The 19,988-nt window shown below is 45.7% G+C and overlaps 2 protein-coding genes across 2 annotated transcripts in view; both read left to right on the top strand.

Moving 5' to 3' along the window:
- LOC146182002 (uncharacterized) overlaps positions 1 to 19,988 on the top strand; it is a 223,046-nt gene that overhangs the window by 186,794 nt on the left and 16,264 nt on the right. The window lies entirely within an intron of this gene.
- Positions 1 to 19,988, top strand: part of LOC146182003 (pancreatic triacylglycerol lipase-like) — a 28,985-nt gene that overhangs the window by 2,975 nt on the left and 6,022 nt on the right. Inside the window, exons 4-6 of the mRNA XM_084575588.1 lie at positions 2,767 to 2,889; positions 8,444 to 8,563; positions 9,919 to 10,188. Of these exons, the coding sequence (XP_084431714.1) occupies positions 2,767 to 2,889; positions 8,444 to 8,563; positions 9,919 to 10,188 (513 nt within the window). The remainder of the gene's footprint in view (positions 1 to 2,766; positions 2,890 to 8,443; positions 8,564 to 9,918; positions 10,189 to 19,988) is intronic.

Genomic DNA, 19,988 nt, shown 5'->3' with positions numbered 1-19,988 from the left:
TGTTTACAGGGTGTAAATTCCCGAAGAAAGGCTGCGAGGGACACTGCAGCGGAAGGCGCTGGATATTTTGACCATCTGGTGTTCTTCAAACTGCTCTTACATCGCGCAGTGCACGAGTGCATCGCTTTTCCTGTTAGTAAAAATTGGTGAAGTTTAACTCTTCTAAACCTGGCTAGAAACCGAACGAGAGCTATTTTGGATGCTCGGACGCGGCCGGACGATGCCGCCGAAGAATTTACACACTCGGTCCAGCGCACACCCCATCCATGACGAAACTGGAAGAGAAGCCGCCGGCAAAGCAACTGTTATACTCTCCTAATCACAGGTGATATCACAGCAGCGAAGATAGGCGGGTGCGTGGAGCTGCGCCTCTACGCAGCGCGTCACGTAGTATGACGGCTCAGTCACACCTGTGAACCACCAGCTCAAGGTCAAACACTCGCCAAAGTTGACCTTCTTATCAAGACATGGAGTAGTATCATCATCATCATCATCATCATCATCATCAGCCTGACTATACCCACTGCAGGGCGAAGGCCTCTCCCATATTTCTCCACTTAACCCGGTTCTGTGCTAGCTGCATCCACTTGACCCCCGCGAACTTCTTAACTTTATCCGCCCACCTAACTTTCTGCTGCCCCCTGCTACGCTTTCCTTCCCTTGGAATCCAGTTTGTTACCCTAAGCGACCATCGGTTATCCTCTCTTCGCACTACATGTCCTGGCCATGCCCATTTCTTCTTCCTAATTTCCACTAGAATGTCGGGAACTTGAGTTATTCCTCTGACCCAATCTGCACGCTTCCTATCTCTTAATCTTACTCCTACCATTTTTCGTTCCATAACCCTCTGGGTTGTCCTCAACTTAAGTAGAACTCTCTTGGTTACCCTCCACGTTTCAGCCCCATAGGTGAGTACAGGTAAGATGCAGCTGTTGTATACTTTCCTCTTGAGCGATACCGGTAAGCTGCTAGTCATAATCTGCCAGTGCTTGCCAAATGCCCTCCATCCCAATCTTATTCTTCTTATTATTTCCTTTTCATGGTCCGGATCTGCGGTTACTACCTGTCCTAAGTAGACATAATCGCCTACTACTTCCAGTACTTCGCCACCTAATGTAAACTGCTGTTCCTTCCCGAGGCTGTTGAACATTACCTTAGTCTTCTGCATATTGATTTTCAAGCCTACCTTTCTACTTTTCCTGTCTAGTTCATCAATCATTATTTGCAGTTCAACCCCTGAGGTGCTTAGCAAGGCAATGTCATCAGCAAATCGCAGATTACTGAGGTATTCTCCATCTACCCTTATCCCTAACTGCTCCCATTCTATGTCTCTGAATACTTCCTCTAAGCAAGCTGTGAATAGCACTGGGGAGATTGTGTCTCCTTGCCTAACACCTTTCTTTATGGGAATTTTGTTACTTTCTTTATGCAGAAATATGGTTGCTGTGCAGCCACTATATAGCTTCCAGCACTTTCACGTACGGCTCGTCTACCCCCTGATTTCGCTGATAAAAGCGGCCGCTGCGACTGATATTGAACCCGCATACCTGGGATCAGCATTCGATCACTTTAACGGCAGAACCACTACAAATCTATCTCTGAACTCGAGCAGGTGACTTGGCGCCAGCTCCAGTCGCGTACCTTTCTGTCTCCAGCTCAGCTTGCCCATTTCCACCCCTGCCCTTTCTCCGCTGTATGCACGCTCTGCGGGGCACCCAAAGCAGACTTTCACCATATACTCTACATTTGCTCTGATCTCCAGCCAGTCCGCAGTTGGCAACTAACAGACAAAAAGTGACGGGAGATCGCGGTGCCCAGCTCAGATACGGCTGAACCAAAGGAGCTGGTGGGCTGGGCTCTAAGAGTCGCTGAGTGCCTCAAGCTACCGGCCACCCTACGCGATTTTGAGTATAGGTTGTAATTGTAAAGCTCAAGAACCAATAAACGTTTTACCACCACCACCGACAATAATGGAAAAAGAAAAGGTGCCACTAGTCACTGCTGTACCTGCGTGAAGCCGGGAGACAGGCGCATGTCTCAAACGCTGATTTGTGTGCTGCATTAAACTGTGATTTGGAGAGGGGGCAAATGACGCGAGAGCACTGATATCTTCCCTCTGCGGCTCCCCTTGCTGTTCCTGGACCTCCTGCAAGGTTTTTGGCACTTGATGATACACTGAACCCTCAGTTTGTGCTTCTATTACCTCACGTAAACTCAGCGTACACGCTTAATTTATTAACCCACTGTGCGAAAGACGACCCGATTTTAGTGAAGCCATACGATTTAAGTGAAGCCGTGGCCTAGAAGTAGCTTCTCTGACTAGAGATCCAAGGATTAAATTTCCACTTCAAAGGCGGAGCACCATATGGCGGCTCCTGCCAACTAAGCCATGTTATAGAGACTCGTGACGTCACAGAACTCGCCTACCAATCAGTGCCCAACGGCGTCACTTGCAAACTGTAACCTGCCAGGGGCATACCCCTGATTCTGCGCTCACAATGTCGAAGGCGGATTTACTGGGGAAAGTGTCGTTTACGCTGGGGTGTGTTATGCTGTCGCAAGGCTTACAAACAAGGGCTCCCGGTTTGGCGGCATTGAGTGTAATCTGAGTAATAGGGGCACATATCCCGGTCCAAGTAATTGGAGGAGTATGGGAGAGGCCTTCGACCTGCAGAGGCTATAATCGGCTGCTGCTGATAATGATTATGATGGCCCAGTCATCAACGACGGAAAAGTCATCGTGCGTATGCGTTTTGTCTCCCGCAGGTTTAGACCCAGCCGATCCGTTTTTCGAAGGTATGCCGGCCACAGTGCGGCTGGACCCGAGCGACGCTGATTTCGTAGACGCCATTCACACCGATGGCAAGCGTTTTGTATTCCCGATGACAGGTAGGTATTACCTGCTACATTTTAAGTTGTGCCCGTAACATAAATTAGCTTATTTTAGGCGGCGTGTAAAGCGACTGACGCGCCATTGGTGGTCAAGCTGCTAAGTATACTTGGGAGAGGAGTCCACACAAACTTTTAAACATTGTTGCGCGTTTGCAGTGGTAAGATAGTATTCTGGGCATTCGCACTGTCTTCTATTGCCATATTAAGGCAAGAATTTTTATTTCTAATCTTTTCTAGCTGATCACATCAAAGAGTCCTGGAAACGAGTGTCGTGCTATGCAAATCGTCCGACGTGCGATAGCGTGTATAGGTCGGTTGGACGACGACATTATTACGTCCTAAATCTAGTAGTGGTTGACTTACACCAGCAGAGCTCTGCATTATCGTGTGGCTCTCACCACGGCTCCGTGAATGGACACTGAGCGCACAGATTATCGACTGATGATGGGCAAAGTGATACAAATAAGATGCAGTGTCACAAGGACATACTAGCATATATATGATGCGGTTTGATGCTCGCCGAGAGTGGTTTCTCTCAGTGCTTTCAACCGTGCAAATCAAGGCGTTTGCGCTATATCGAGCACGTGATTTGAATGAAGGACAGCCACTCAGATTGCCACATTTCAGTATTTGACAGCACCACATGTTGTAGAACTTGCTACCCGCCCTGATTTGTTGTTACATAATTAAATGGCATTATTTGAGAAAGCTGCGAAATGAAAAACAATGAATTTCGCTGACGAAGCGCTAGTCCGGAAAGCGGGGTCCTTAACTGCGCGATGTTGTTTTGGAAGGCGATCAGCAAACAAATGTAACGGAAATGAGGGGCTGGTGATGGAATATAAAAGGAGTCAGCAACCACTGACGCCAGAGAAAGCACGTTTTTTTTATATATATTTTTAGTGTTAGTTAACGTGAGATTGGGGGGGGGGGGGGTTCGGATCCTATGTTTGGATTATTATAATATAAACATAGGATCCGAACCCATGAGCCCCGAATTTCGCGGCCATGCTCTACGACCCCGTTATGGCGACGGCTGTTCAACCTTCTAATTTCGCGGATATCCATGTTGTTGTAGCGTGCCTTTCTTATGATGTTGAGATGTGGCGCTCTGCTCACGTGGGCGCTTGTAATTTCCGGAATAGCGACTGAAGAAAAAGAGGATAATATATAACACTTTGAGTGCCTGCCTAATAAATCCGCGTTACAAGGCTATGTTTCTCTGCGTGGCGCTTCTGACGCTTGTATATGGATTGGATTCTCCCGGCAAATTCTACGTTATGAGTGCGCTCACGTTTATAACAAACGTGCCTTTTTATTGCTATAGCAGAATAGAAGTAGTTAGAAGCAAACAATGCGGTGGCCAGTTGCACTACACATTCGTGTAGTGCAGTTCTCAGCACGGCATGCACGCATGCAGGCAGGCAGGTAGACTTAGAAGGGACAATTAACTTTGTTTAATTACGGTAAATCATATTTAGTGTCATCAATGAAAAACTAGGCAGCAATTTGGAGACGCTGCTCGAAGGTTTCGAGCTACGAAGCGTACAAGAGATCTGGGAGTTAGTCAAAAACGCGTGCGCACACGCACACACACAAACACATACATACATACATACATACATACATACATACATACATACATACATACATACATACATACATACATACATACATACATACATACATACATACATACATACATACATACATACATACATACATACATACATACATACATACATACATACATACATACATACATACATACATACAATACCACTCTGCCTAATGTGCCAATAAATAACCCAAGGATATTCTGGAATGTACCCTAACGAAAGTCATGCAATAATATCTCCTCACGGCGAATTTGGCGAGCCCCTCCAACCTATTGAATACCCCGTATTTTCCGATGTATTTTCAAGAGCACAAATTTTCATTCAGTTTTCCGTCATGTAACACGAACCCAACATGCACTGCGCCGCGCTGTACATTTTGCTGTACATTTTCGATTTCTAATAATCCTTATAGTATTGAGAAAATAACTTATTCATTGAAATTTCATCTTATACATATGGTGTTGTTAACTCTAAGTGATTGAAGCAAACCACGATATATGCATCACTTTTTCTGGCTAAAATTTTATTTTCCGCCAGTCATTTGAGGATAAGACGCTGCCCTCGGAATAGAAAATAGGGAAGGTGGTTCCATTACATAAATCAGGTAACTAACATTCCTCTCCGAATTACGATCTATTTCGTTAACAAGCATTCCTTGCAAGCTAATAGAGCATATATTGAAAGATGTTTAACGTTCTGGAATCCAATTCTGTTTTCACTCTTGATCAGCACGGTTTCCTGCGAACGTTTTCTGGGGAAGCACACCTTTTTACACATTCCCGGCATACTATCTTCGACGAAAATTCACAGGCCGAGTGCATATCTCTCGATTTCACCAAAGCATTTCAATAGGTGATACCCGGAGTACTTATGCTTAAAATTTCTGCTCTAACCGTAGATAATAATGTTCTAGCCTGGTTGCAGTTCAACTACTAACCGTTTGCAATATGTAACACTTAATGACTACAATTCCACGTTAACCGAAGTTACTTCAGATGGTCCCCAAGGTTCCGCACTAAGCCTACTTCTCTTTTAATATACATTAATGATTTGCCTGATTCTGTTGTTTCAGAATCTATAGACTTGTACTCTGATGACTGTTTTATATCGCGAAATTAATACCTGAAGACGACAAACACTGCCTTTAGAATGATCTGTATTCCATCTCTCTTTGGTGCAATAAATTGAAAATGCAATTAAAACCTTAAAATTGCGCTTTAATGAAAGTTTACAGACAGAATAACAATCTCTTGTCCTATACCCTGGACGGTATTCCGATTGAATCCGTAACATCCTATCGGTATTTTGGGCTTGCTTATATCCTTATCATTAACTTACGAACCGCACATCGAACTAATTATTAGCAGCACTAACCGACAGTTAGGTTATTTGCGTCGCAGTTCAGTAATACCCCGACTTCTTTAAAATTACGACTTTATAAAACACTTTTTATTCGAAATTGGAGTATGCCGCACCCGTTTTAGACGCTCACCTAGCCACCCTTTGCACTGCATTAGAGCTTGTTCGGTATAACGCAGCAAGTTTTATTAGAACCGGACCGCGAGTATAGCAGCAATTAAATCTAATATTTTATTACCTCCCCTGCAGCGTAGACAGTCTTTGCGCTTATGCATTGTTCACAAACTTTATTATCACCACTAAGTGTACATACGTCTTGTCACGGCATGCACCTATCGCTCTTTCCGTGTCGATCATCAGCACAAGACTGGATCTATTTTTTTTTTGTCATCAGAAAATGTGCTTATAGACCAACACCGATCTGTGACGTAAGCGTGATTGTGTAATTATTCAATAGTCAGCCGTTGATATTGTAGCCGCAATCTTCACCTCCAGGTGATGAAGCAGCCTCTATTTACTTGCAGTTAAAATTCCTTGCCACACGTAGCAAGTTTCCGCTGAGCCTCTTCAGTGATTTGGTTCAAGGAAGGGAAATGGTTAAATGAGCATGCACAAATTCTGGATGCATTTTGTTTTAGTTAATGATGCACAAGACGTTACTGTACATGAATCACCACATGGTTTTTGCCAATGACAGCTAAATAACACATTGACCAACACCGATCTGTGACGTAAGCGCGATGCACTGGCGCTTCCGTCGCCAGCCTGGGCCGGTTGGGGGTGAAAACTAGGCTTAGTGCCCATACGAATACATGGACCCGAAACGTTTCAGAGCAATTTTCTAATTTCACGGCGCACCTATGACCTCGTTATTCGGTACAGAACAACCATGAACATCCTAGAACAGATCACGAAATTATGAAATCTCATTAACGAGGCGAAGTATTTTTAAAATACCGCGACACGCATGCGGGTGCGAGTTGGGAGGGCTACCCATAGAAAACACATGTAAAAACAACTTACCGCAACGTTTTACTCGTTTCAGCAGCGTTGAACCCTTCTCATTCTTTGGTGAACGTCTTGTATCACGCCCCGAAATCATCTTGCATGTCACAACACTCCCTTGCAAGTACTGCAAGTCGACTTGCGGGACCGTTCACGGCACGATAAACTGACCGCGCACAGTTGCAGACGGCAATGCACCACCGGCGCTGTCGCTAGCAGACGCCCCGGAGCTGGAGGCGGCCGCGGTGGGTATCGCAAGCTGCGCTGTCGTCTGCTCCAATGCGCAAATCTCGTTCGGTCCATATTGTCGTATGGCGTTTGGCAACTGTTTTTTAAATGTAATTCTGTCTAGGACGTATCACTGGAGCGACAGTATTATCAATCGTATTTACCCTATGCGGCAGCATATCAGACTGTAAGCAAAACTGCGCGATTCGCTACTCCCAGCTTGCCTTTTGGCTGTATCTGGATTCATAACACAGGTTATTCGGGGAGATTTAAAAGTAGACTGCTTCCGTAATGAAGCACCATACTTTATCACACATTTCTTCAAAGCGCTGGTAAACGTTTAACGACCGGCCACCACTTCTGATGCTCTGCAAAATAAGAAAAATGTTCCGGTAAGTTGTGCTTACATGTATATCTACGGGTCGCCCTCTCAACTCGCACCCCCCTCCCCCCCATGTTTCGCGGTATTTTAAAAATACTTCCCTCGATAATGAGATTTCATATATTGATGATCTGTTCTAGGATGTTCATAGTTGCTTCTTACCGAATAACGACATCACAGGTGCCCCGTGAAATGAGAAAACTGCTTTGGAATATTTCGATTCCATGTATTCATATGGACGCTCACCCTATTTTTCCCTCCCAGTCGGCTGCGGCGCCGCGAGCGCCCCCTTTGTTTGTAAACACGGTTTTGGCCTATAAAGTTTGATCCCTCACATATCAAAATTTTGGAACCACTTTCCCGCAGCCGTGGCTTGCATAGCAGATTATGCTGATTACCATCAGTGTCTGATCTCTGATGAGGCTCCTTTTATGCAATGCCATGTGTTAGCATTCTTATTTCAAATTTTCTTTTCTTTAGTGCAGTTTGTTATCAGTTTTGTGTGCTGCTTTTGTGATTTCTATGAGTAATATTTTATTCTCTTTGAATATTTGTATTTTCTCAATAGGTTACCTTGCATACTTGCCTTTTTTATCTATTTTTCGTTTGCTGTATGTTTCCCCACTCCCCTCTATATGCCCCGGTGCTTGAGGGTATGAAAAAGTAAATAAATAAATAATCAGAAACTCAGCCGATATAGTGACGCAGATGCGGGTGATAGAAGAAACAGAAAAGAAGGTTTTAAAACATCGCACATTAAAAATATATTTCGCTACCACTCAGCACCCCGAACATGTTACGTCTGCAAAGCTCTTTCTTACAAAGCATGTTTCTAGCAATCCTTGGGTCCCTGTATCTAGACTTCTTCCAGGTATTATAAGTCGGAAGAGAAACAAAAATTCGTGACGCGGGCATGTCGCTTTTGCCACATCTAACAAACGGTGTCTCCCCTTTCCAGTCGGCTTGGGCATGATAGACCCCGTCGGGCACCTTGACTTCTATCCTAACGGAGGCGTGACCCAGCCGGGCTGCGAACGCATCATCAAGAACTTCTCTCTCAAGAAGGGGGCTGTGCAAGGTAGTCCCAATGTTTACAGTGTTTAACTCTTCGCACGACTCACCGTCAGACGAAGGCGTAATAGTGGCACATTATAGTACACCAAACAAATCACCTCTCAGTTTAGTGCGAAAACATTATTTTATAAAGTGAAGCGGGAAATAAAGAGGTGCGCATATGGGAAGCATCGACGTCTGACCTTGGAACTCTGACATTTGATTTTAATTCCTGCCATTGTGGTGCCGTGGCTATAGGGCTTTCGACTGCTGTGTCCAAGGATGAGGGATCGAACTCCGGCTGCGGTGGCCGCTTTTCGATTGAGCGCCCGTGTGCTGTGCGATGTCAGTGCACGATGAAGAACCACAGGTGGTCGAAATTTCCGGAGTCCTCCACTACGTTGTCTCTCATAACCTGTGTCGCTTTGGGACGTTAAACCCCATAAACCAATCAACCAAGCCATTTGATCTTAGCGTATACAGGGTGGCCAGTTTTTCTATCACGATACTACCCCCCCCCCCCCCCCCCCCTTCGTTCTTCAAAAACTTTGTAGTTACCATAGCCCTCCCAGCTGCTTTCCCCCTATGCGTAGCTTCTAAGGCTTTCTTAACCATGTCCTTCGCTACTGGCGGAACGTTTGATTGCTTTTCATTAGAGCCAATTTCATTCTTGTCTTGACTACTATGGCTACTGTAGAGCCCTACATCAGTCTTCTATAATGACTCCGGCACCCTCATTGTGAGCGCCGAAAAGTTGCGCGACAAATAATCTCTGCTTTTAAAGCCACGACGCGACATTTAGGGCTGCCCTTCAGGATTTTCTTTCGCGTATATATGCTCTGATACTCGCCTAATCCCTAATATCCCAGTCTGTGCGTCTCTTATCTCACTCATACTCATTAGCTTGTAGCACATAATGTGAAGGAACAGCCAACATAGATAGAAAGCCCCGGCTACAAAAGTTCTACAGAACAGACAATGCAAATTTTCTTTTGTTTTTCGTGAGAAAAAGTCTATATTGGAGTTAAGTACAGAGAATGCCAAATGTAGGTACACCATGTACAGGGAGCACAGACAAACCAGAGACGACAGAATAGCACTCTAAGAGACCACTGTAACAGAACGCGGCACAAAAAAATAGAGGATCGCAACCAAACGGTACGCGATAACAGAAGAGCACCGCGAAATCATAACATTAATAAATAACAGACCACGAGGCGATCAGGAACTAATGTTTCATTACCGAAACGAGCTAGTATCTATTTATATTGTGTTTGAGAAACGGTCTCTTTTATGCGATAAAAAAGAACCGATGCTCCCGCAATGCCTACCACAGTTGTCTCCGCTTTTGTCTGTTCTGTGGCATTGTTTCCCAGACAGGCTTTCGAGACTCGGTCGTCTGCCGTCATGAGAGAGCTAACCAGTTTATGACCGAGGCATTGGAGAGGGAGAAGAGCCAAGACCTGGGAGAGTGCGCCTTCTTGGCCTACGAGTGCTCCAGCTACGAACTCTTCTTAGCGGGGGAGTGCGCCGACTGTGGTCGCAGCGGGACAGGCTGCGCCGTCGTGGGTCTGTCGTCCATCGCGTCCCGACCCCAGGAAGGCCCGGTCAAGATGTACTTCAAGACGAACCAACAGTCTCCCTTCTGCCGTGAGTGCATTCAGTCGACCTTCTATAGCCTCATTTAAATGATCCTGACAGTAGCGGATTGAGTCGGGGTAAGCAAATTGCCCAAGTCAGCTAGCTCGACCAATCAGTGTGGCTTAAGTATCACAATATCTTGCGTTCACCTTCTCGCTTATGGCATGAACATTATGTGGATGTGAAAAGAAGTGGGTGTCGTCCAGAAAGAGCCCCCTGTGGCTGTGTAATACAGAACAGCCTACACGATGTCATTTTTGCGATGGACATGTTTGTCTATTTTCCGTCAGTCCGCTGTCATTCGCTCTGGAGGAGTCCGTCTATCCGCTCCTCCAGTGGCGTCACTAGGGCCAGAGGCACCCGGTGTAGGGGCGCGTTCACTTAATATCCATGGCCATGAGCCTTCCCATTCTCTCTCATGCGAGTGAGCCAGACATGTCGTGCCAGCTCGCTTCTCAGGTGTCCAGCCGCAGCGCCTTCAGGTATGCTTCGCGACCCTTGTGCGGAAGCAAACCGCTTATATTAGAGAGTTTTAGCTTACCGTGATCCGCGATCCGCTACCGTGACCCGCCCCCGCGCGTTCCACTGCGCATTCCCGAATCCCTTGACGCCGATACATGGCGCCACATACTGGATGTCGGAACATACTGGAAATGAGCATGATAGCTACTGCTACCACCCCGTTTCAAAGGGGACGCTCCTATATTCCATCCATCCATCCGGCACATAGACCTGTCGCGTCGGGACCAATACGCTTGTCCGCCCCGCCCACGCACGGTAGCGGGTCACGGTGGCGGATCGCGGATCACGGATCACGGTAAGCTAAATCTCTCTATTATGATTGCCGTGTCGGTTGGTCATCATACCTCGATCGTGGTTCATTTAAAGCAATAAGCAGGCATTAATATCCAAGTTCTGGCAACAGCTGTCCGACTGCTACCCCGGCAGTCTTTTGTTGAATGCTGCTTGCTCTCTATGGGTATGTTAAAAAACGAAAGCGACTATGACGTGGCGCAACCTGAAATCCGCTACATGCTGCAGCTTTGCGCGTTGGCCTGATTGAGTTCGTATCAGGAGGGCAGTCGGGGTAAGCGCGGTTAATGGAAGCCCACATTGAAACACCCCTTTAACCCCCCCCCCCCAACCCGTTCAATACTTTAACTCATCATCATCATCATCATCATCATCATCACCATCATCATCATCATCATCATCATCATCATCATCATCATCAGCCTGACTATACCTACTGCAGGGCGAAGGCCTCTCCCATATGTCTCCAATTAACCCGGTTTTGTGCTAGCTGCATCCACTTGACCCCTGCGAACTTCTTAATCTCATCCGCCCACCTAGTTTTCTGCCGCCCTCTGCTACGCTTTCCTTCCCTTGGAATCCAGTTTGTTACCCTCAGCGACCTGCCCATGCCCATTTCTTCTTCTTAATTTCCACTAGAATGTCGGTAACTTGAGTTTTTTCTCTGACCCACTCTGCACGCTTCCTATACCCCTACCATTTTTCGTTCCATAGCCTTCTGAGTTGTCCTCAACTTAAGTAGAACCCTCTTGGTTAGCCTTCACGTTTCAGCCCCATAGGTGAGTACAGGTAAGATGCAACTGTTGTATACTTTCCTCTTGAGCGATACCGGTAAGCTGCTAGTCATAATCTGCGAGTGCTTAGCAAATGCGCTCCATCCCAATCTTATTCTTCTTGTTATTTCCTTTTCATGGTCCGGAACTCAATCAGTTAGTACCAAACAGAGCCTTTCCCCGGCCCCAAATTGCGGCAGACATAGACAGGTGAAAAGCTTTGCATTCATATTCTCTACATTTCGCTTCCGACATCAGCCATTCCGCCAAGATTGTGCAAGATGTATGCTGCATCCAGGCCAAAAAGTTGCTAACATATTCTGATCCCATACCAACAGAACATATTTAGCTAGACTCTGCACGGTCCGCACGCCGCGCAGCATCCGGGAAGCCATTGCGTTTCTTTGTTTCTCTGCCTGTTTATTTGTCTGTGTTTGTTTGTCTGACCGTAAAGATTTTATCATGCTGAATTTTAAGTGTTACTAAATGTTAATGCTCTTAAGAATATATCCATCGCTGTCATTATTTCAGTTCATCTCTCTGTGTGTAAGCCCGTAATTCTGTCTGCGTCCATACCCAGTCGAAAAAAACTACAGAACTTTGTCAAAAATACGACAAAATATCCTATAGTTCTGTCGTAACCATCAGATTTTTCTGTAGTTCTGTAGTTTTTCGTATATTTCTGTTGTTTGTAGTTGTGTAGCACTATTCTGTTGTAACTAAAGAAATTTCTGATGTTACTACAGAATGTTCTGTTGTCACGACAGGTTTCCCGTCCAAAACAGCACAGAAATTCTGTCGTAACATCAGAAACTTTTCTGTAGTTTTTTCCGACTGGGTACGTCCGTTCAGTGTTTTCTGCTTCACGCCGTTGTCCGCGAAACGAATGCTGCCTGAGCACCTCAATATAAATGTGAAAGTCTATGGTCAATCATGTTTTAGCCAAATCTTTCTCCGCTGGAACGAAATCTGGAAGTCGGTCTACGCACATTTCGTCGCCTGTCATTTTATAATAATGCAAAGAAAAGTTGGTGAATGCCGGAATCTAGCCATCGAAGACTCGTTGCTGGGCTCGGCGAGCTACCGGCCTAGCGCCCATGAGCCTGTACTAACACGGCAAGCATAAAAAAGAAAGAGTGCGTGTGGCGAAACGAAGCCCTGCGCGTTGCAGAGTCAATAATGGCGGCGAGTATGCAGGTGGGTAAGCTATATTCTTGCAGAAATCACTATAGTCGCGTAGGGTTTAGTTCTACTTCGCAATGCTATATCAGCTGTTCCAAGGCAGCCGGCCACTAATTTTATGACAGGGCTTTTTGAGTTATGAAGACGGCTTCTGCGGCACAGTTCTATCAGCGTTGCCGGACACCGGAAACCAAGGGAACAAAGTGAACTGGTAAACTGATTAACTAAATTGTGGTAATTTATATTGTAACTATTACAGTTCGGCATCTAGTGGCAATCAGAAATTTATAGGCGAACACTCCTATTAGACACGTAAGAGTAGTTACAATTTCAATAAAGCTATTGCCCTAGGGAAGGAAAGCGTATAGCAGCGGGCGGCAGAAAGATAGGTGGGCGGAGGAGGTTAAGGAGTTCGCAGGGGTCAAGTGGATGCAGCTAGCACAGAACCAGGTTAATTGGAGAAATATGGAAGAGGCCTTCGCCCTGCAGTGGGTATAGTCAGGACGACGACGACGACGACGACGACGATGATGATGATGATGATGATGATGCTTGCCCTAGGCGCTATGGCTCAACAAATTTTGGTAGTCACCCGCCAAAAGACGCGCGCTTTAGGAAACCCAGAGTTCAAGCTCTCTTCTCTGAGTCGTTAACCAACAGTGCAAGTACCACTTTACCTCTGTTCCACACGGGCTGGAGCATCACGGAGCAACGCAGCGAAGGCGGGGCACAGAAGTAACGGGGCATTTGTGCCATTGATTGACTGCGCGAAGAGCAGAGCTTCGAGCGCGGGTTTTTTGAAATAGCGCGTATTTTGACCTCAGGCCAGCAAAATTTTGTTCAGCCACTGAGCTTTTGGTACTTGCATTTTCGAAATTTTAAGAACTGATATGGCGGTTAATTACTGCCAGTTATTTTTAATTGTAAATCAATTCAGTTCAGTCATTCAGTCGTGTCCGATTCTTCGTGACCCTATGGACCATAAAATCATACATAGCAAAATTACTTTTGAGAAGGAATTAAATTACATTACTAATTACTTTGTTGAAAATCACAGAAAAGTAATTAAATTACGTTGCTCATTACTGTTCCCAAAAAGTAATGAAATTACATTGCAATTACTTCTACTGAGTAATTCATAACTTTGAAATTACTTTCTAGTATCCATCCTTGCAAAAACTAAGCTGCTCAGTAATGCTCAAGCCACGGTGGCTCACGCCATGGACCCTTCCGCCTATCTCCCCCAACCCCAATCCTCCCTCGCCCTGTGGTGACGAGTGTAACAGGCACCACTTTGCCCTAGTCGACGCAACAGGGAGTGCCACTGCGCCACGCTCCCAACTAGTCTTCAATCAGCCTTCTTGCACCATCTCTCCCTTCGGCATTCCCTTGACGCCTTGTATCCTGCTGCTTAGAGAATGGTTGCCATGAGATAGCCACACAAGTGACCCTGCTACACACGAGGTCTCAGACGCACTGTTCTGCTCAATTCTGTCTCCTTTTGCCGATCCGCTACGCTGGCTTCGGCTTGCCGCACGCCGTTCCTGGTTTCGCTGCACTCTACTTTGTTGTCTATTGAAGAAGTAGTGGCGCAATTTAGTAAAAGTAATTTCGAAAGTAATTAATTACTTTTGCTGCGAAATTACTACCAAAAGTATTTCATTACATTACTAAATTGCCAAACCGGAAAAGTAATTACATTACAAATTACTGGAACAGGTAATTAAATTACAGTAATTTCATTACTGTAATTCAATTACTGCCATGTCTGGACCGTATCAAGACACGCTTTCCGGTTGTCACCCGTTAATAATTAGGGGTTATTATTAACGATGCGCCCTTAACGGTGCGCACACTCCCAGACACCCTTAGAATGAGTGGGGGTAGCTGTTCCGGTCGCGAAGGAGATGCCCTCGACCTGCGTGGCAAGCTCAGCCGGAATTCAACTACCTTGTAGTGACAGAAGGGGGTGGTCGTTTGGTGCCCAGCGGTCGCCGGTTCAAACCAGAGAAAGGATCGGAGTCAGAAGTAACAAACAAAACACAATTTATGCACAGCAAGAGACGATACAACGGAACGCACAAGATCACTTGAAATGCACAGACGAGAGGTTCACAGAATAACAAACGCTAAGCATGCAACTACAGAATGATTCAATAACACAGGCTTTACAACAGATGAAACACGAGAGAGTTACATAAACAAACACCAAATTGTTCACCGGGCACTGTTGCAGTCCGACGCCTCAAGAGTCACGATGTGGCCGCCATACGAGACGAGCGCCGCTCCCTTGAAAGTCCGTGGGCTTGCCAGCAGCGGGTGATCCCCGGGAGTCCAGCCGAAGCACAGGCGAACACGTCGCAAAGGACTGACGAACTGACTGACTGACTGACTGACTCATCAAGCGGCGCGGTCTCTTTAAATAGGGCGCGCCGCGTCTGCTTGTTAGCACGCGTCAAAGCTAGCGCGCACACGCACTTAGCTTCGCTGGTTATAGCGCTCTCTCTTCCTCCCGTCGAGCCGCGCGTCGCCATTGGCCAGGTCCCATAGAAGATGCTGGAATTTTCTGGCTGATTCCAGTCCGATGAACCACCGTCCTCCCCGGGCAATGGGAAAGAGGGTGACGGCAACGCGTACAAAGCTACGCGCTCTCCCGCGCGGGGAAGGGGGCTTTTCTCTACATGCTTTCCACGCGACGCCGCGCGGGCCTCGCGCCGTGCCGACTTGATGAAAATGTGCGCCGATTTCGTGACACCGGTCTCTCACTATCCTCCTAACATCACATAACTTCATCTGCAGCGCCTCGAGGATGCCATGTGACCGTCGCGTTCGCAGCCTTCTCCGGTGACCCTCAACATTTGTAAACTGTAAATAGACACCTTAAAAAAGCTAATTGTAAGCTAACTGTAAATATATACACCTTAAAAAAGTTAATTATAAGAATTAGCAGTTTAGTACCTACGATATTTACATGCTTTCTGGTGTCCGCCTTGTTTCCGCCGAACGTGGTGCGATTGCCGCAGAAACCATGTTCATACAAAAAAAAAAAAAAGTATGACCAAAATTCACCGACTCGCTTCTTTGAAACGCCTGGAACAGGAGATAAACGGTACAGGAATGTTGCTTCTCGACGAGCAATCTGATGGAGAAGGCGAAGGCGCAGTTCAGGATCCAGTACCCTGAGGCGGCGGTTGCTAAACTATACCCGTGTTCCACGCTGAAATTGTTTATGGCTCGATGTTGCGTTCACCAAGTATGCTTTCAGGATTGGAACGGCCTACAGCCCTGCCTGTCAAAATTATGGCTGTGAAGAGACAGTCGAAAATCTCTTATGTGAATGCCCTGCATTTGTGAGTGACATAAGCTGCGTTGTGCGCTGGACCGCCTCGATTCTCGCCCTTTAACGGCGGATGAGATCCTTGGTCTATGGCCATGGCAGTCAACCACCTTTATGGCATACAAGGCACTGTTTAGTTCTTTAATAGCCACCGGCTTGTGTGACAAACTCTGACTGTACTCCGCGTCCCTTTTCTCTTTCCCTCTTTAATCCTCTTATCCCTTTTCCCCAGTGTAGGGTATCCAAATGGAGGTCCTTCTGGTTAACAACCCTGCCTTCCATCCTCATTCCTATCTATCTGGTGGAATAGGAGATAAGGTGCAGTTCATGCAGTTCATCCACCAGATTTCGTATCCGAAGTTTTGGAGCAAAAAACGGACATCATTTTTATGCACAATAGACGCTTGCGCATAAATGGTGACAATAACCAGATCAATTACAGCGGCAATAAAATTTGCTGTCACGTGATCCTGGCGTGGCGACATCACTGAAAGTTCTGTCATTTTATCCACCGGCTTTGCCTTAAGTAACAAAATAACATGGTCTGTTTCATAGCCATGTTAGCGCAGGGCTTATATTTAGCGCTTGGGCTTAGAGCTTAAGGACCCTTAAGCTTTAGGTCTGTGTTCTTTAGGGACAGTCTGTAAACTGGCAAACGTGGTACCTCTACAAGCAGTAGGAAGGCGATTACATACCAAACTCTGAAAAGAAAAAAAAAGGCGCTCTGACGCAGCTATTAGAGCAAAATGGTATAGTTATACGTTGCCTGTATGCTTACGTAAGGTCAAAAATGGTGTCCCGTAGACCTTACCAAAAAAAAAAACGATCAAAGTTACTGATTTGTAGGGGAAGGTTATTTCAATCTCCATTGAACAAAGCGTTGAGCTATTTGCCGTCTGAGGTAACGACAGGCCTCTGCGCTGATTAGCTAGGCTGTTACGCCATCTTCGGGACATTCGCTGTTATGAGTGCAGCCACGCCTTCGCGTGAGGTAATGTACACAGAACGTACAGTAGTTTCACTGCGTCTTCAAAACATATAATAGCTTGATTAAAATAGCTCTTTGGGCCAGTTGGTTAATACTAGCATAAAATACGACCAGCGCAAACTACAGGAACAAAGGAACAGAAAAACCGGAAACGACAGGGCGCTGTCGTTTTCGGTTTTTCTGTTCCTTTGTCCCTGTGTTTTGAGCTAGTCTTATTTTATGCCAGATAATAGCCTTGTCACGCTCTAGATTTCACATAAAAAGCAATGGTCATGTTGCACCTACTGTTTGTTTATTGACGAGGAAGCATTAGGGGTTCCATTCACCGGAAATCCCGGTGTCGGTGTCGGCGTTGTTGTGAGCGAAAAATCGGGTCTGGCCGAAGGATCGTGACGTCCCAACCACATGACTTCAATAAAGTTTCGGTTGGGCCTAGTTGGTTCATGATTTCCTAAGGTAACTGATTAGCGCGAACAGTAGACGATCCATGGAGATGACAAAAGGACAGGCGTTAACTATAACTACTTTGTTCTTCTTGGCAGCAACGCATGTATAGACCTGAGGCCACCCTTGTGCAAGCAGACAAGAAACCGACGTGTCATATCTGGCCCATGTTAAAAACGTCTTGAGCACAGGAACTTATATACGGCTTCCTACAAAGGAATAGAAGTGACATGAAATGCTTCAAGTGCCAAACGGGCGTGTTCATGTTTGCTTCTGCCAAGAATCGACGTCTTTTCAAAACGCTGTGCACATTTACATGCAAGAATATGAGAACCAGAAGAACACTTTTGCCATCTTTCTTCTTAAAATTTAACGCATGCTCTTTGAGCCGCTCATTAATACAGCGGCAGTATGCCCAGAGTAAGCCTTCCCGCAGAAAAGCGGGATAGCACACATTTCACATGACTTCGCACAGGTCAAACACCCCACAACGATCACATAATACGATTGGTCTACAGGGCCGTGACATCAGACGCAGTTGAAATTGATAAAAAATGAGATTAATTCTTTATTTAAGGTGACGTAATGATTTAAAAGTCATTACAGCATGCAAGAAAACAAGTACGCGATGGTAAAAGTGATTGGATAGTGGCCACTAGACGTACCGCTGTCAATTTTGTACCACGAAAATATTCTGGAACAATTAGCAGCCAATGTTCAGTCAAACGTTTAATGTGAATTTGCCCTCATGTAATTGACAGCGCGACTGTTGTAACAATGCACATCATTTAGCGGTCTGCGCGTGCAGAGCGCTTAGACCAACCGGTTCTTTACAAAAAAAAAAAAAAATTTCAATACTTCACTGTTCAAGAAACTTTTAGGTCAGGCCTCCTCGCCCACTGCCCCTTCTGATAAATCGAATCGCAGTCCACAAGTGTTGACTTCAGTGTTAGACGCCACTTGGCGGTCAGTGTTCACAGTTCAGTCGGCCATTAAAAATAAGACTCCATCGAGCTGGTGGAGCGAAGATTGTGAAAAAACTTATCATCAGAGGAAAGCCACATGGAAGCGCCTAGCCCATAAACAGTGGCCAGACAACTGGATAAATGATAAACTATTTGCAGTTTCATTCAAGAAACGATATCTAAGGCCAAGATACAACGCAAGTCTGAACATCTTTTTATCTGACCCACTCAACTGAAAATCTCTCTATAGATACATGGAACGTGCTAACGTGTTGTCCTCCTTTCATTACGCTATTGTCCCCGCGAGAAGAGAAATATCAGTTGGAATCTATTTACGCCAAGGCTTTGCTGTGCATTTTCAAGCTCGCACAACCTTTTCTTCATCCCATTTCATCTGGGTGCAGGCTTCACCGGGGTGCCTATATCTGAATTATTGTCCGCAGTTAATGCAGTCTGCTTCCTCTGGAGTTTACAGAGTATCAGTTGCCATGCTGAAAATAGTAAAGCAAGACTTTTCCCCGGACCACTTGCAGATTGCGAATTACTCTTTGGAAGAAGCCCGCATACCGCAACATTCGAAAGCAGCGAAGATAATTTTACTGCTAAAAAACTAGGTGAGGCGTTTTGATATCGGCAGTATTCGGCCGATTGCTCTAACTGCTTAAACTTATAGACCAACACCGTGTTTACAAACAAAGGGCGCTCACAGCGTCGCAGCCAACTGGGGATTAAAAGTAGGGTTAGCGCCCATAGGAATACGTGGAATCGAAAGATTTCTAAGCAGTTTTTTTAATTTCACGGGACACCTATGACGTCCTTATTGGGTGCAGAGTAACCGTAAACACCCTAGAACAGATCGTGAAAGTATAAAATCTCATGACCGAGGCGCAGTATCTTTAAAACGTTGCGAAACGTAGGGGGGTGCGAGTTGGGAGGGCGACCCATAGAAACACATGTAAACAGAACTTACCGCAACATTTTTTTCGTGTCGCAGAGCACGAGAAGTGGTGACCGGTCGTTGAACATTTGCCAGTGCTTTGAAGAAGTATGCTGTGTCATTGCGGAGGCGGTCTACTTTTAAAACTCCCCGAATAATCTATGTTGTGAATCCGGACACCCCCAATATGCTCATTTAGCGAATCGTGTAGTTTTGTTTACAGTCTGAAATGGTGCCGCATAGAGTAAATTAGCTTGATAATACTATCACTCAAGTGATACATACTAGACAGAATTGCATTTAAAAAGCAGTTGTCAAACGCCATACGACAGTATAGACCGAACGAGATTTGCGCATTGCAGCAGACGAC

This window comes from Amblyomma maculatum, chromosome 8 (genome assembly GCF_055883805.1).
Source record: "Amblyomma maculatum isolate TAMU_Amacu chromosome 8, ASM5588380v1, whole genome shotgun sequence".
NCBI lineage: Eukaryota > Metazoa > Arthropoda > Arachnida > Ixodida > Ixodidae > Amblyomma > Amblyomma maculatum.
The sequence above is the reverse complement of the archived record's forward strand: the minus strand, read 5'-3'. Positions and strand labels throughout refer to the sequence as shown.